The sequence below is a fragment of the Adiantum capillus-veneris genome, chromosome 20 (genome assembly GCF_014529385.1).
Source record: "Adiantum capillus-veneris isolate H3 chromosome 20, ASM1452938v2, whole genome shotgun sequence".
NCBI lineage: Eukaryota > Viridiplantae > Streptophyta > Polypodiopsida > Polypodiales > Pteridaceae > Adiantum > Adiantum capillus-veneris.
The window spans coordinates 49654345-49672054 of record NC_140950.1 but is presented as its reverse complement, the minus strand read 5'-3'; the positions used below and the strand labels follow the sequence as shown (position 1 = coordinate 49672054).

Here is a 17710-nt window from a genome sequence, read left to right as displayed (position 1 = left end):
CCTTGGCCCCGTGGGGAGCCAGGGAGACCTAACTTGAATTACCCAGTGATGAATGCAGGTGAAGGAACTAGTCAGCAACCATGGCTTCTACAAAGGCCAAATGGAGCTAGACCACCTCCACAAGGAGTGGAAGGAGTTCCACCTTTGCCAGAGCCAAATGTGCATGTGGTAGAGGTGACAAATTCAAAAGAGGTTGACATGGAAGCAAATGGAATTAAGCGTGGCCATGGAAAAGGGAAGGAGAAAGAAGGTGTCACATCACAGAGTGACCATGGACGAGGTAAGAAGGCAAAGGAGACTAAGGAAGATAAGAGGACTCGACATCGTATCAATATCCAAGACTTCCCTCTTGGACATGGTATGGTTCCATACAACTTGTTGGAAGACATGAGAGGTAAGGGTCTTGATATCACATGGCCTCAGTTTCTTGCATTATGCCCATAAGTTAGGAGGGATTTAACAAAGGCAGTTAGCACTAGGAGAAAGGTAAAAGAGAGTGTGCCTTTTGTAAAAATTGCACATGCTGAAATGAATGAGGATATTACACCTATGCTAGATTGTTACATGAAAGGAAGATTGGTTAGGAAAGGTCTAGTGGATGGGGGTGCACAAATTTGCATCATGATAGAGGGACTCATGCAAAAACTAGGCATGCACATCCATGAGACACCTGAAATTAAAGTCAAGATGGCAAACAATAGCAAAGCTAGGTGTGTAGGCATTTGTAAAAATGTCTCTGTGGAGGCCTTTGGCATTAAGAAGGCAGTGGATTTCTATGTCATGTCTACCAAAGGAAATGGTTACCCATTTATCCTAGGGAGACCATGGCTAATGAAAATGCGAGCTTTGCACGATTGGGAGAGTAGAAAGCTAATTTGCAGGAATGACAATCATGAGAAGGTTGTCTTTGACATGAAGGAGAAACGCCAAGAGGAGCTCCATGAAGAATCATCTCAAAGTGAGACGGAGGAAGGCTGGACCGATAGCACTTCAGAAGGAGAAAGTAGCGGTAGCATTACTGAAGAGGAGTCTTCCATCGAAGTCATGGGGGTAAGGTTTAATCCAAACAACCAAGAGACCTCTTGCCCAGGTTTGGAAGAGGTAGGTTCCCAAGAAAACCAAAAAGTGGAAGATGAAAGAATGCTAGAAGGTATGTTATCTACAACACTTACAAAGGATGAAAGAGAGGAGCTCAAAGGTGTGTTAAGGAAATTTCCTAGGCTTTTCGCTAAAGACTACACCGATGTGCGTGGAGTAGAGGCTGTTCAACACAAAATTGAGTTGAAGCCAGAGGCCACACCTAAGGCTCAAAAGCTACGAAGGCTAGGAGTCATCAAGGAGAAGGCTTTACTCAAGGAGGTAAGAAAGCTTCTAGCAGCAGGTTTCATTTAGCACCCCCTCCCCCTTCTCTCTCTTTCTTACATATATAATTGTGTTTGCTTGATCACTGCCGATACATTTCAAAGCAACCCGATCGCTCTCTCTCTCTCTCTCTCTCTCTCTCTCTCTCTCTCTCTCTCTCTCTCTCTCTCTCTCTCTCTCTCTCTCTCTCTCTCTCTCTCTCTCTCTCTCTCTCTACGTGTCCTAGTTCGCATCCAAAACTAGGTGGTGCCCCAAATTTGTGTAGGGTTAGGTTGTGGGTTTGTGTGTGTGTTTGTTGTTTTTTCCAACCCCAACCCAATTGATCAGCACGGGAGCCTAGAAGGGTGCTTAGAGGCCACTCTTCTTGTTGCCCGCCCCGGACCGCCTCATCGCATAATAGATCATCTCAAAATATATGGAGAGGAGAACACTCACATGAGGGCTAATGGGGTGCACAATGGAGAAACTAGACAATGGTGATCATCCCATGAACTCTCTCATGGGTCTCTGCTGTATGGCCTTAATGTGCTCCATTATCATCTCTTGAGGGGGACCGTGCTCGATGTCGCTCAATGATGCTCCGTAACCTCCGATATAGATATTGTCTACGATGTGAAGATCCTCGCATGCTCGGGCGTCGCAAGTGGCCTAGCTCAGTGGCTCAGTCAAGAAGGATGCCTAAATGAGGGTGTGATCGGGTAACCTGTGGTGGGCCATCCCGAGTAGTCCCTTTGCAAAAAGTAGCGATCTGCCTTTGTAAGGATCCTCTTTGTGTAGGTTCTCTATCCCTAAGGGTAGTCTCTCTGAATCTACGCATCTCCAACAAGAAGAGACCTAGGCACCTATGATCATAGTAATCCATGATGCGGGAGAAGGGGCAAAAGCCCTCTCTGAATAAGCAATGAAAATGCCCGCGGATCTCATAGTATGCTGTGCATTGGCAGATATAGTGCTCCTCTGTCTTTGGCTCTCGATTGCAAACCTGGAAAAATCTCTCCCTTGGGGTATACCTCTGTATTGGCCAGTCTCTATCTCCAATTGGTGAGATGTGTAAAGTTGACCAGTAACACATTTAATGCCATGAGATAGGTGAGTGTCCATATACTTGGGATGTGAGATAAACTCATCGTCTGTCATGTAGAGAAGATGGTCTCAATAAAAATCCATTTGTGTCCCCAACTCATATGGCGAAGACAACCAAGCCCTTCTGGTATCCAGCTGAATGAGATCATATCTGATAATCTTGCTAACCTCTTGATGTGTGAGGGTGAGGGATGGTGCATCTAAGGAATATTGAAAAGGTGGCAGCCTATCCATACTAAATCCATGTAGCTCAAACCAAGATGATATCTATGCAAACCAACATAAAGTATCATCCTCGCTGGCCAATTGTTGGGATGACTCAAGCACTAGTGGCGATGATGAGAGAGAGAGAGAGAGAGAGAGAGAGAGAGAGAGAGAGAGAGAGAGAGAGAGAGAGAGAGATGAAATGAAATGTTATACTAATGCCTTCAAAAGGCCAAAATGACCTATGAGACCAAAAAGTTACATCCATGGACCATGTGTAATCCTCGTACAATGTCTGAGAAACATACAAATAAAATAAATGTTAGGTGTGTAAGCCTACCCTACATCCTCCTCCTCATCATCATCAGCATCACATGATACATCATATCTAAATTGTTAGAGTTCAGGCATCTCTCTGGATTCGTCCAGTCGGTCCCAATTTCTCCGAGGGACACGTGTTAGGGATTGAGGGATGTTATGTGGTTGTGCCCGGCCAGTGTGAGGTAGGTTTGTCATGTCAGGTTGTGTTTAACCATGTTTAGTCTTGGGTTTTGGCTTGGTTCCAAGGTCATCTGTGTTTGTGCTGGCTGGGAATATTATTCCCAAACCTTGTCACATTTTTCCCCTGTGCTCCATGGGCATCCTTACCCCCTTTCCAAATCTCTCCCCTATTTTCCCCCATTTAGCAAGGTCGTGGGGCTAGAGGTGTGGGTCGGACAGCCAGCCTTCTAGCCTATATAGGCAGGGGAGGAGGATCACTTCAAGGCGGTACACATTAGCCCTAGTGAGGGGCGCCCTCCATTAGGGGCCGTAGGGGGCAGTTCTTTGCCCATCGCTAGCATTAGGTCACTTTTGTGCCCTGTAAGAATATGTAGAGAGAGAATATATACTTTATTTTAAAAATAGTGAAATGTTTGTAAAAAGGTGAGTTTGTGTCCTTTTTACCTCCACCGAAACATGTCATTGTCAAGTCTTTCTAAGATCTTTCGTATTCTAAAAAATACTCCCTCCAAAACTAACGAAAACGTCAGTTCTGGCCCAAAATTCAAAATTTCCAAAAGCTGAAACAAACCTTTTCTGTGTCGTCTTCTTCCTCGTATCTGCACAGCTTTTTCCTATAGTACTATCTCTGACAAATACTGTTAACAGACTTCCATGAGGAAGAGAAGAAGCTTATACCATCTACACATTGAGCTAAATGAAGAATATTGTCCAGTGCGCAAGAGAAACAAATGTGCAGAGGTGTCCTCGTCCATATTTGAAGCAATGCGGCAAGATCAAAAAAATCACATTGATCTCTGGATTGATGGAAGATTGTATCCAGTGGACCCAATGACAAAGAGCACTCCCCCATTCTCAAATTGTTCATCTTTGATAAAATTTGTGGGTGATAGTCAAAGAGGGTTGCTGGGTTATACACAGAGTCTTGCGGCAGAGAGAGATATTCTTAAGTTAGAAGATCATTTGACCAAACAAATGATAAATACTCTTAAACAACAACTTGAGGAATGTAAAGAGAGCAACGAAAAGCTACAAACTCAGCTCAAACAAACTAGAAGCAAGAATACAATGTTAGGAAACAGACAAAGAGAAAAGAAGTTAAAGAACATTGAAGCCTTGAGATGTGGTGGAGGAGGTTGCAACAGGAGAATCAGAGCAGCAAGGTATTGTTATTTTATATGATTCTGCTTATGTTAGGTTGTTAATCTTTTTGTTAAGTTGTATTGTGATTCTGCTCCACATTATTATGCTTATGTTATTGTTATTATGCTATTGCTCTTTATTAAATGATTAATATTCAGTTAACTTTAATTTAGTTTGTTTATTTTGTTGGTGTCATTTGGACAATAATCAGTTAATTTTGTACCTTTTGATTTAGGACTTTGCTACAACCAAACTCTGCATCAAACATGGAAATGGCAGCTAAACATTATTGTGATGTTTTACCTCTCAAGGTTGCAAGCAAAAAAGAATTACATAAAATTGTGACATGCTAAGTTTGTCACTTGCTATGCGAACTTTGAGAAGTTAAGAGAAACTCGGCACTCACTAACTACGCGCACAGAGTGACACTTGGTACGCGATTTCCTATTGCTAGGAAGAGGTTGACGTCCCCCAAAATCGCGCACGGGTGTCGCGGTGTGTCGCTTGGAGGGTTGGAGGCTTAATTTCGAAGCCTTGTGAATGACAATAAGCGAAAAAACGGGTTGGGTAGGTTCCTTTTATGGCCAAAAACGCCGCCTTGGGGGGTGTGCAAATCGGTTGCCACCTCGAAGTTTGGTCCAACGGCTAGTTTTTATGCGCCTAGGGACTTGCGCCATGCACCCTATATAAACCTCCTCAGAGCCCAAACTAAGCGCATTTTGAAGGAGGTTTTACCCGGTTCTCGCACTTCCACAACCCAAAACTTCGAGCGCTTTGACCGTCACACCGTGCGCGATATTCGTAAGTGAGAAGACTTTGCCTCCTTTGTCATTTCGCGTACGGAGTTTCAAAGCAATGTGTTCCACTATGTCCACAAGTGTGATCATGTTTACGATGTGTACCGCAATGTGTGCCACTATTTTCACCATGCATACAATATGTGTCTCAAGAGGTTTAAGAGGTTTTCACTGCTTGGGACTCCCGTCACCCCGTGCGCGAATTTGGTAAGTGAGAGGACTGTGCTCCCTTCGCAATTTCGCGTACGAAGTGTCACCGCCTCTGTGTAATGCTCCGTCACCCCGTGCGCGATCACCGTAAGTGTGAGGAAATTGGTCCCTTTGTGATTTCGCGTACGAGGTGTCACCGCAATGTGTTCCACTATGTACGGAAATGTGTGCCACTAAATATACATCGTTTACTTTTTTTACTAATGTTTGTTGTGTAACAATCATTCCTATCCCTTTTGAAGATGGCAAGGACCAAGAAGACTGCAAGGAAGGTTGATAAGCCGGTTGATAAGCCTCTATCCAAAGATGAAGAAGAAGCTCAGCCTAGCAAAGCTTTAGCTGGTACTTCAAAACCAAAGAAGAGCACATCTCAGAGGAAGGACCCTAAACCAAGCACACCTGACCCTCAACCAAGCAAAATAAAAACTACACATCAGAGGAAAGCTTTCAAGCCAGTGCAGCTTAAGCCTCTCCTTACAAAGAGAAAGTTCAAGCAGGGGGTCAAATGTCTAAGAGAGATAAGGAAGGCCATAAAGGCCATCAATCTTGCAATTCCCAAACTGCCCTTCCAAAGACTATGCAGACAAGTTGCAGAGGAGTACAAGATTGACATGAGGTGGACTAGAACTCCATTGGCATGTATCCAAGAGGCTTCTGAGGACTTTATGATTGAGCTTTTCCAAGATGCCTATATGTGTGCAGCTCATGCCCATAGGGTTACTTTGATGGACAAAGACATGATCACTCTCAGGAGGCTGAGATACAGGTTTTCAAGAATGTTGGAGCCTGTCCCTATGCATGATATTAAGGCCTTTAATATTCTCAACATTCCTCCATGGAGGAAGCCCAAGGAGCCTGAAGTAGGAGTAGTTGATATTACTGAAGAAGAGGAAAAGGAAAGGAAAAAGAGAGCAAAGGAAGACAAGGAAATTGCAGAGAGAAAGGAGCTTGACCTGTTGGAACCTCAACTAGTGCCCCTCTTGAGGAGTGTCAATCCTACTGGTTTTGTTGTCGCTCTATTCAGTGAGGAGGATCCTAGGGAGGATTACAATTCACTTGACTCTGAGACCTTGGAAATTCTCAAGGACTGGACCAAGGAGATCAATTCTCCACTCCTTATCACATGCCTCAGGTTGTTTTTGTTTTCCTATGTATTTTTGTTTATAGCAAGAACTCTTTATATAACAATATCTTGTACCAGGTTAATGATGCATACATATGAGCCAGACCTTCAACAAAAGGTGGAATTTTTAGACCCTTCTATCTCCCACTTTCTCAGGACAGAGACAAATATTAGAGAGCTCACAAAGTGGTTGATTCATGTGGACTTGGAAATCTGTGAAATTTTCTTGATTCCTTATCATGAGAGGTAAGTTTCCTACCTACACCTTGTGAAGAGAATTTACTTATTCATGTTAGAAGGCTAACCGAGGCTTGTTTTTATAGCTCACATTGGAGTTTAATTGCAATTGATATTGTGAAAAGAAAATGCTACTTTGTCAATTCTCTTGCTGGAGTACATGGTCAAGCAAAATTGTAAGTATAGTAGCAGACACATTTTGTAAACCACAAGCAGAACCTCAAGCACATACTTTTAATAAAGAATTTTGGACAGTGTTGCTACAAGATTTATAGAGACACTGGAGAATTGTCCACCCATGCCAAAGATGCTGACTGAAATCCAATTTTCAGTTGTGAAGGTTGGAATTCTTTATGCTTTGTTCACTTCAATGGATTATCCTCAAATATTTTTTCCCATAAATACATGTAATGAGTTGCAGGTTCCAATCCAGCCTAAAAGCCATTCATGTGGATGGAGGGTAGTGACAAATGCCAAGCTCCTCTTGGACTTCATATACTGCAATGACAATCAGAATATAGAAGTATAGCATATTTCATATTTGCTAGCTGTATTTTTGCTCATTTTATTGTTCCTAAAACTTGCTTTCTATTGCCTTGTATAGATCAACAGAGAGTGCTATAGTGAGAACCATGTATGGTTGACAAGAGCAAAGATTATCAAGTATATGATTGAAGAAAATGGACGACTGCAAGAGGTATTTAAAGATGATGATGCTGAAGAGAAGGGGAAAGCAAAGCTAGAAAAGGCAAAGGGGAAAGCAAAACTAGAAGAGGAAAAGGGAAGTGAAGAGGAAGAAGAGAGTGGTGAGCAGGAAAAGGCAAGTGAAGAGATGGATGATAAGAGAAAGAGGAAGCAGCCCTCAAGCCCTCCTACCAAAGAACCCACAAGAAAATCTCCTAGGACAAAAGATCCCACTGCAAAAGCACCAACCCCTAGGGACAGGAAAACTCCTGGCAGAAAACTATTCTAGCTTTTTGTAGCCCACTTGTATCCAATTGTCTATTCTATAGCCCTTTGTATCAAGCTTGTATCAAGCTTTTTGTATCAAGCTTGTATCAAGCTTTTTGCAGCCCACTTGTATCAAGCTTCCCACTTGTATCTAATTGTAGCCCACTTGTATCAAGCTTCCCACTTGTATCCAATTGTCTATTCTATAGCCCACTTGTATCCAATTGTCTATGTAATTGCAAATATTTGAAATTGAATACATTTTGATCATCTTGTTTTAAGACTCTGTTACAAAATCAAATCATTGAAGTAAAATCATTGATGTTTGGAAAAGTTGCATTTCAATAACAAAATAAAGATCCTTTTAGATCTTTATTTCAATAAGATCCTTGCAGGTCATGTGATACAAAACAAGATCCTTGCAGGTCATGTGATACAAAATAAGATCCTTGCAGGTCATGTGTTACAAAATTGCCTTAAAGGATGTTCAAGGCACCAAATGTACAATGCCATCCAAGATGTCCTTGCACTGTAGCCTCTTTTCATTCCTTTTTGATACCTACAAAAACAGCCCAAGTTAAATAAAGAACCAATAAGAGAACACGAGACTTTTAGGGATAACAGTTACCTTTCCACCATTTATTTGAAAGCAGAATGTTGTGGGCAGTTCAATTTCATCATTTTGCAGGTCCAATCTCAATTGATGTAAGCTACACATGCCTCTTATCTTTACAATTGACAGATGCTCATTGTTTACCCATATATCAATGTCTTGTATTGGGCTGTCAATGAAGTCCTCCATGTCTTGATCAAGTGGAGTTAGCTGACCACCAACATAGTGCCATCTTCTGTAATAAAATGACATAATGAAGTTTTGTGTCCCTATCATGTATTTGCAAGCAATTGAGCCAGCTTGCACATTACAAGTGATTCCATTCACTGTTTTGGTGTTCCAGCCCTCATCCACAAATTCAAGTATATTTGCTGAGTCTAAAGTCTTCACTGAAAACATTGTTCTAGATTTTCTAACTTCAACATTAGAGAAGAAGTCTACAAAAACTGTAATGGGCATGAATATAGAAATTCTACTCTGTTTGCTTGCTATGTTTGCTTTCAAACACTTTTGAATCTCACAAAACAGTTTGCACCTGTAGCCCTCACTTGTATTTGAGCTAGGGAGTGACCATTCTCCACTTTTGAAATCAAGCAAGTCTAGCTTAGTTGTGGCTCCAAGTTCTCCAGTCCTTCTAGGTGGAACATAATAATGGTCAAAGAAGAATATTCCATTCTCTGCCAATGAACCCTTAGTCCTTCCCTTGTATATTTCTTCACCAATTGATCCATGACACACATCCAGAATATTTATAACACATTCTACTGGCTGCCATTCCATAATGTTTGAAGGATACAAATCTGTACAACAAATAACCTTATACAACATGCATTACAAATAAGAATTTAAGTTAAGAGACTTACAGTTTGGTCTATGTAATGGCAAAGCAGAACTCTCTGAGTCAATATGCAGATCTTTATGCATGTACACATGCTGCACCAGCACCTCTTTGATTGATTTTTTGTTGTCGCCAAAGCTGAAATCTTTAACAATGCCCTTCCATCCCGCCAAGAAAGAGTTTTTGGTGGAAGACTTTATTCTCTTGTTCTGTTGCATCAGTATCCACGTTCCTTTGTGTATAGTTATTGGAATCCATTCTCCATTTTGATCAGTCGTGTTGTAAGTGACAATGGCTTCAATGGAAGTTCTTGGTCGTTTTGATCGTGATGAAGATTCCATGGTGAAAAAAGAAATGAGCAGAGAAGTTTAGCCTGAGTTCAAGAGAAGAATAAGCAGAATGTGCAAAAAACGGTTCAAATCTGGAAAAGATCATGAGATAGAATCCAAACGTTGTTTTATGATGACGACGTGCAAAATGAAAACAATATAATATGAGAAGTACGTCTTTCTAAAAGCGACAGCTATTGAATGCCTTTGCACTTTTACTTGTTTACATTGCTATTTACCAGCTCAAAGTTGCGGTAAAGATAGAATATTTGCTTTTTTTGTGAGTTTTCAAAAATAGAGGTTCCGTAACTGAAGCTCTTCAACCATTGGTTGAGACCACTCTCTCTCTACACGCTAAAAGGCACAAAAATGACCTCAAAATTCCCCTAATGGGGACAGGAGGGGGGCAGCCCAGTGCTTTTGGACAGCCCTCTCCTCATCATTTTTAGGCAGCAAGCTTCTAGCCATGTCAGCGTTTTTTGCTGGCAGCCCTGGCATTTTTTGGCCCATGCAGAGATCTCTACCACGATGCCGGCCTAGGAGAGCATAGATATTTAGCCATCTGGAGGGGAGCCCTGCAGTGGCCAACCTTGAGGGCTTCCAATATCTCTCTCGATATCTATGTTGGTGTTTCTAGCCCATGTAAAGACCATGTCAGTGGTCTCGTGCACAGGAGCAGTTGGCAGTGTCAGTAAGAATCGTAGTTGTGTGTACCTCGGCTACAGCCATGAGGCATGTTAGTTCGAACCACCCTTGGTCACTTGTACGAGACATGTTAGTTCTATGCTGGACCACCCTTTTCGGTAGCAATTGCAATTGTGTACCTTGGGTCTAGCCATGAGGCTTGTTAGCTCTATGCCAGACCACCCTTGGTCACTTGTACAAGCAAATTTTTATCAGCATGGAGAGCCTCCAGATCTCTCTCTCTCTCTCTCTCTCATTCTTAGATGTCCTTTCTCTCTCTACCTCAGTGATCTCTCTTCTCGGCAGGTGTACCTTGTTCATGTGTTTGTCATTACAAGTGTTCTAGATTGGAGTGGAAGTGTCCACCGGATCCTCGAGCTAGTTCTTGTCTTCGTTGCATCTTTCTTAGCCACCTTTGACATGGTATCAGAGTCCTATGGTGATATGACCACCTTGGATGCTGGGATTTGGTTGATCTGGTGCGGTTTTGGGCTTGATTGAGAGAGAAGAAGCTTGCTGTTTTTTTCTGGTTTTCTCCAAGTTTGGGGCAAATTTGGATATGTGGAGGCCTTGGATCCTCGTCTACGACTTCCCTATCTTTATCCTTGTTTACCGCAACCTCTCTTCACCGAGGGGACCCCGATGGAGGTTTCAAGATGTGTAGCAGTGTTGGATTGCTTTGGTTTTCCCAGATGGAGTCATGTTCTCGTGCCTCTCCGCAAGGGGACGCACGCATGCGGTTGTTAGATCCAAAGTGGGAGTTATTCATTTCCAGCTTCTTCTTCAGAGCGAAGTGTTTGGACAGGAGTAGAATTTTCTTCTTCACTTTTAAAGGAGGTCTCTATGGCTATGTTTCTTCGAGAAGATGGATTGGAAAATTTGATGTGCCTTTTGCAAATGCACGTTTTTCTTGGAAAACGTGATGGAGCTACCTATTTGATGGGTAGAAGGTTAATGATTCGGTTGCACTTTTTTTTTCCGAGAAAAAGATCCTTCTATTAGTTAATGAAACAGCCCATAGGGCTACAACCACCTCTACAAAAGAGGGCTACAACAATCATGATGGGGAGACTCTCCCAATGAATGAACAACATATGTACAATGAGGCTAAATCAAGAGATGGGAGGTGGGAAAAGCCACATAGGTGGACGATAGTGCCATTTGAGCACACCTTGGACCATGGTGAAAAAAGTCCTAGGACGCCAGAGTCGAAGGAAATCCTCTCTGCGCTCCCGCATGTGGTCGGAGCTGCCCTGGAGTCTCAGAATTTTCCTCTGAGAGTACGGATTAGCTCTAGCCAAAGATCCCGAACAGTCTCTGCTGGTGGTACACGGCGAGCCTCGAAGATGCAGAAGCAATGGGCCCTCCATATGAACCAGAGTGTCAGGCCGCTGATGAGCTCCCAACACTCCTCTCTCTCACTACACTCCTGTGGAGTAAGCTCTGTAGCAGGCTGGAGTGTAGGTCGACCCCCCTGCATCACTATCATCCGGCTGCTGGAGGATAGCTCAAACTTAAATGCCGGGCCCGTGAGAGTGGGCCAAGAAGCTGCCCCCCCAAGTATACTGCCAAGCTGTAGAAAGAGCTGGCATTGCTGAATAACACGAAGCCACAACTGCTTTGCCAAAGGATAGTCCCAAAGACAGTAACACTGACTCTCCACAAGGTGGTCACAAGATGCACATGCGGCCGAGAGACCACTATATACAAGCCAGCTCCCATCTAGTGTAGCTCGGTGTGCAACTAGCCATTGGAACAAAGTGACTCGCCTCGGCTCTCTGGAGTTCCACAACCTCTCCCAAAAAGCTGCCAAGAACTCAGCTGTGAGACCCTCCTCCTACCAATGAGGTACTGTAGCAAGACAAGCCTCTCTCTACGCTGCCGGTATGTGACGTCCCAGTCGACCAGTGTACTGAAAGAAAGGGACACTTGGATGGTCTGTTGAGGAGAAAGGGTCCCTCCAAAGCCACTCTCCAGGATCCCACTGTACTCGTGCCAGTGGATAGCTCTCCCAAGCCCACAGTCTCTAGTGGCCCATCTCAAGAGCTGCTGGGTCGGGATCTATGACACAAGTCCTCCCACAGATGCCCACCACTCAGATCCTCTAAAAACAACACTCTGCCACCTGTGGAGGCCCTATTGTAACTTGGTGTAAGCGTCCCTCACCTTGTAGCTCGAAAAAACAGGGAGGGTATAGTCTATGAGCAAGCCCGAATTGAGATGAGAACCTTTAGTCGCGTGAAGACCCCCATCCATCTCGGCACTGTTGACTTGAGAGGTGTGAGCCACTCAGCTGGTACTCCCTCTGAGATGTCCTATCACATGCTCTGCACCCCTCTCATGCCCTGTAGAGCTGAATGCCGTGAAGCTCCTTTGAAAAGCCTGAAAACTGTAGCCAATCACCTAAAGTGCGTGTTGGACCCTCTGTCATGGGACCCGAGGAAACATGAGGTCGACTACCAACCAAGTGGCCTCTCTGAGTGCTAACCATGGGGTTCCAATCAAGGGTTTGTCTCAGGCGCTCCTCCGTGCAAGTAGGCTGACGCTGCTCCAGGCCTCGCCGTAGTTGCTCCCAAGATCGGAGTAGACTCACAGCAAAGCGGTCCTCCAGTCTCCTGCTCAAGCGAACTCTGCGCATCTCTGTGAAAATCAATCTAGTTGAGGGTCGCTAGGGGCTTGCAGCCTGAGGCACCCTAGCACTAAGCCGTTGAAGCAAGAACTCCTTCCAGGGCTCCTGTCGTGGAAGAAGTCCTTTGATGATGAACTTCCCAAGAAGGGATCTTCTCTGATGTGCTGGGTCTATGATCCCCAACCCTCCTTGCGAACAAGGAAGAGTGATGACCTACCATGCCACTTTGGCCCGGGCTATCTGAGTATCACGCCCAGAACAAAGGAAGTTCTTGATCAGCCTCTCTACCTCACTAATGCAAGAGCTCAAAAAGATCCAACAAGAAGTGATGTACCACATAGTAGCCAACAACACCTGGTTGGCCACTACAACTCTCCCTTCTAGAGAAAGTCGTGTGGAGCTCCAATGTAACAACTTCCTCCTGATAGACAGGAGGAGGGGAGCAATCTGCTGCTGGGAAGACAAGTCCAAACCGACCTAAAAACCCAAGTATCGAACTGTAGTCCCTAGGGGAATCCATTTGAAACTCTCGCCTGGCATCCAATTGGGCGTAGGAGCACTACCAACCGAGAAAGCCACGGTCTTTCTCCAGTTGATCGGTGCGCCTGATGCACAACAAAAGGTCTCAAGAGCCTACTCAGACTTGTGAAGGCTAGCCTCCTAGCCATCCAAGTACAAGGCTGAGTCGTCTGCAAACTCAGCGTTCAGTAGCTCATCTTCCCGAATAGGGAGCGCTAAGCCACATAAACCAACCTGCTGTGAAGCCAAAAACCTGCTCATCACCTCAGCATAAAACAAAAAGAGGAAGGGGCAAGAGGGCAGCCGTGTCTGATTGAGCGTGTAAGCATGGAACAATTCCCTCTACCTCCTGACAAAAGTACGTGATTGTGTGCCCGTCCGTACAACGCTGACACCTCTCTGATCCAAGCATCTGAGAAGCCCATCCTACGTAGAGTGCCCTCCAAAAAGTCCTAGTCAACTCTATCGTAGGCCTTCTCAAAATCGAGAAGAAGAATTACTCGATCCTCACCACGGAGCCGCATGAGGGCAGAAGCCTCCCAAAAAGTAAAGACGATTATAAGGATACTACGCTCCTTGACAAAACGTGTCTGTGTCCCATGTATAATGCTCTCTAGAAGTGGCTGAATCCTCAAACTCAGAGCCTTGGCAATAATTTTGTAGGTTGAGTTGAGGATGATGATGGGATGCCACTATCGAATCTCATCCAAGGAGCCACCCTCCTTGGAAATGAGGTAGATCAGGCCCTTGCTCTTGCTGTTAGGCATCTCTATTGTGTGTAGGATGTATTGAAAAGCACTGTAGAGATCTAAGCCAAGCAAAGTCCCAGTACGCCAAGAAAAAGGTGGGAGTCAAGCCATCCTCACTTGAATAGCTACCACGGGGGAGTGTATAAGAGCCGTGAGTAGCTCCTGAAGCTGAAGAGGCAACTCGAGCCGTTGGTGCATCTTCTCAGTCACAAGACAAGGCATCTGTGCCCACACCTGCTCTCTGCATGCATCCTGACGCTCTAACTAAGGCTCTGCAGACAATAAATCACGGTAGAAGTCAGTAGCAATTGCATGTATGTCGTCTGGCTTTTAAGCAGCTGACCCGTCGAGCCTCCTCAACTGACTGACGTTGGCATGCGTATGCCTAACTGCCTCATAGAAAGCGTCCGTCACTCTGTCACCCACTTGGTTCCACTGAGATGTCTGTCGATAAAAAGCAAACTCATGGTGCCTCTCCTCTGTCCTTACAAGCTCCTGGTGAGCCTGCTATAACTACTGCTCCAACCAAGGACTGTCTGGATGCTACTTCTGCATCCTCTGTTAGGAAGCAACGCACCGTCAGAGATGCTGCTCCTCCTCTCTCGTTGTAGCCAGATGAGCTGAAGAGTCTTAAAGAAAGATTCTACTAACGTGAGCAAGTCCTGAGGCCACTATGTTAGCAGGAGAATCCTGCAAGTCAAGGCTCTCAGTCCAAAGATCCTCCACTCTCTCTCGAAGCGCTGAGTCCAAGAAGACCCTCTCTAGGATGCGAAGCATTGTGCTCCCCCTCCTATGCCTTTCAGTCACAGTAAGGATCACTGGAGCATGGTCCGGAAAGTAAGTCCCTGCCAAAATGCCAACTGTCCTCCCCAGGTCACAAAAGTGGTCACTAGCGTAGAAGTGATCTACCCGAGATAGATTAACGCCTCCCACTTTGCGGTCCGAATGAGAGAAGGCCAAGCTGTCTGGGGGTCTTAAGAAGTTGGAATGCTGCCACACATCTGAAACCCGTAGAGTCATACATAACCTCTCCCAAGCTACCAGCTCAACTCCATGCACATTAGTATGGCTACCACCAATCCTGTTAGAGGGTTCCTCAAACATGTTGAAGTCACCCCCTATGCACCATTGCTCAGCCTGCGGCAGAGACTCAACAATTTGAGACCAAAACTTTGCATGTGCACTCACCACATTGGGCGCATAGATGTTTAGGAAGGCCACGAGACAACCTTGAACCTGCATAGTGATCCACTAAGCTTTGCCTAACACAATAATCCCTCTGCCCACAATGGCCTGTTGCATAGAATCCGCAATATTCATACACACCCCGCCCTGGACGCCACCAGGTTCAAATGCAGCTGACCAAAAAGTCTCATATCGTCCACACAAAAGCTGACCACAACATCTAATGCGGCTCTCACACAGATGATGCTCCTATAGCATAATAATGTCAATATCTTCTCCCACAAGGCATCACTGAAGCTCCTGAGGCAGTCCGCCTCTCTGACGTTGAAACTGGGGCCCACCTAATCCCTGATGTTTCCGTAACAGCTAACCGTGCTATCTTTGAGGCTATCTTGGATGGGGAGTAATCGGCATCCGAGTGTCCTCGAGATAGGTGAGACTCTAGAGAGTGTCTAGACCAAGCCCAAGTAGACCGAGCCGTGTGTAAAGCAACCTCCTCTATCCACAAGTCTTCATGTATGTGTACATAGCATGGCGGGCTCTGTGTGTGTCAGCAAAGAAGTGAACCACAATGTTTCTACATCCTGCTGCATCTAGAGATGTCACAACAAACTTGGCCAATGGACAAAGAGTCTGAAGCAATTCTGTAACCCCTAGGTCTCCCATGTGATGAGAGAACTCTAGGGCCTGTTTCTGCAGCCACTCCAACACTGAGTCTATAGTCCACTCAGCCTGGTCCCTGCCGCATAGGGGAAAGGAGAAGCCTACCGCTAATTGCAAGGCCTCTATCCCCCTAGCTGCAAGGAACATAACGTGAACTCTGAAGCAGGCTGCCTCAAGGTTTGGTGAGGGGTCGCGAAGAAATCGTGTACAGTCGTAGGCAAAGAAATCCCAACTGCGATGAATGTCGAAGCTTGTCAGACCACGAGGAACTGCTGCGAAGGGAGATGTCTGCACTAGAAGAGGGGGTTGCAAGAAAGGTTGTCCCTCTCTTGCTAAGCGACTCGTGGCAAACGGGCTGCCAAGAGATCTCCTAGAAGTCGAGGAAGGCCCTGCTTCCTGGGACAACTACGAGACTAGAGGGGAGGGGGTGAGGGACCAGGGGGGGAGGGGGAGAAGGGAGTGAGGGGGTTTGACAAAGGTTGGAGTGCGAGATGGAGAGGTAGAGGGAGGTGGAGGGGGGGGGGGGGGGGGGGGGGGGGGGAAACGGAAGAGGGAGGGAACTCGGGAGGAGGAGGGGCTATTGATGGTGAGGCTGAGGAGGAGGCTAGAGGAGGGACCTCGTCCTACTGAAGAGGTTCAAAACAGTTCCGTGTCGGAATCCACTGCTGCTGAGCAGGAGCTTGAGGACCACTCTGAGTGCCAAGGTGGCATGGTGGCCCCTGCCGTCATCGACCATGGACCTGCTACCAACCCTCCTCCGCTTGAGCCCCACGCTCGGAGGGTGGCTCTGCCTGCATACTCGGTGAATCTGCCTGCTGTTGCTAGCCAGCCCTTACTAGATGGGGCTGAGCCTGTGGTGTGGGTTGGGGTACTGTCCGTGGACAGGCCTTCGCAAGATGGCCCATGTGTCAACAAATGAAACACTGATTCGGGAGGGACAAATACTCCACGCTCTATCTGAACGAACCCCCACTCACCCGAGGAAGTAGGATAACCCTGGGGAGAGTGTGAGTGTCCCTAACCAGAGAATGTATAGAGGAAATGGAGGCCGCCTTCGCAGGTACTGAGGTTGCCGTACGAGGTGTCTCCAAGATAGTCCCAATCGCTGAGCCTATCGTGGACCAATGTGGTAAGTATTCTCTCCTCAAACCAGGAAAGCAGACGGAGATGGGAAGGTCTGCCTCCTCTACTAGAACATCTGAAGCTGGGTCAAAACCATATCTCCATTATCGAAAGTGGGCTCGAACTGCTCAGATGATGAAAGGGCTCATTGCGATGACCTTGGAAGCCATCTTGGAGGTCTCAAACTCTATCTAATAGTAGCCGCGTCCGAGGAACTGAACCTCCAAGATGTTTCCCACCTCTGCGAGAAGGCGGGCCTGGAGGAGATCACGCATCTCTCCTCTGCTGGGTCTGGTGCCGAGAATCTTGCAGATGATAGAGGTCGCCTGCAGGCGTTCCACCTCTACAGCTAGGTTTGCTTGCCTTGTTGGTGAAAGAGAAAGTCGAATGGTTGGCTCAGCTAGGTCGGGTGAGGAGACTTCACTGGAGTTCCTCTGTGGCGAAGCTTGAGCCTCCATCTGTGTGTGCTGTTGTGGAGAAGAGGCGGAGAAACATCAATGAGGGGGGAAGCTCCCGCTGGACCAAGCACGTCAAAGGTGTTGGCGAGGCCTGACAAGCGCGAGAGGCTAGGCCAGCGGGCGGACAGGGAAGCGGGGGGGGGGGAAGATGGGCATGCAGCAGGCGGGGTTGGCGACGGGCAGCGGGTAGGGGACAGCGCGCAGGGGGAAAAGCTATGCGAGGGTAGGGAGGGGGGGCAACGATGGCGAGGAGGAGGGGGTTTAGCGATGGCGAGGGGGGTTGCAGGCAGGAGCAACGAGTGTCAACTTC

At 46.1% G+C, this 17710-nt stretch overlaps 1 protein-coding gene across 1 annotated transcript; it reads left to right on the top strand.

Moving 5' to 3' along the window:
- The first annotated feature begins 7327 nt into the window (after window positions 1–7327).
- On the top strand, window positions 7328–7633 carry LOC147432491 (uncharacterized). The gene has a single exon (XM_086493003.1). The coding sequence runs from the start codon at window positions 7328–7330 to the stop codon at window positions 7631–7633; it is 306 nt and encodes a 101-aa protein (XP_086349129.1).
- The last annotated feature ends 10077 nt before the right edge of the window (window positions 7634–17710 follow it).

What these genes read in the sequence shown, in the direction of transcription:
- LOC147432491 (XM_086493003.1), top strand. Translation starts at nt 7,328, where the DNA reads ATGATTGAAGAAAATGGACGACTGCAAGAGGTATTTAAAGATGATGAT.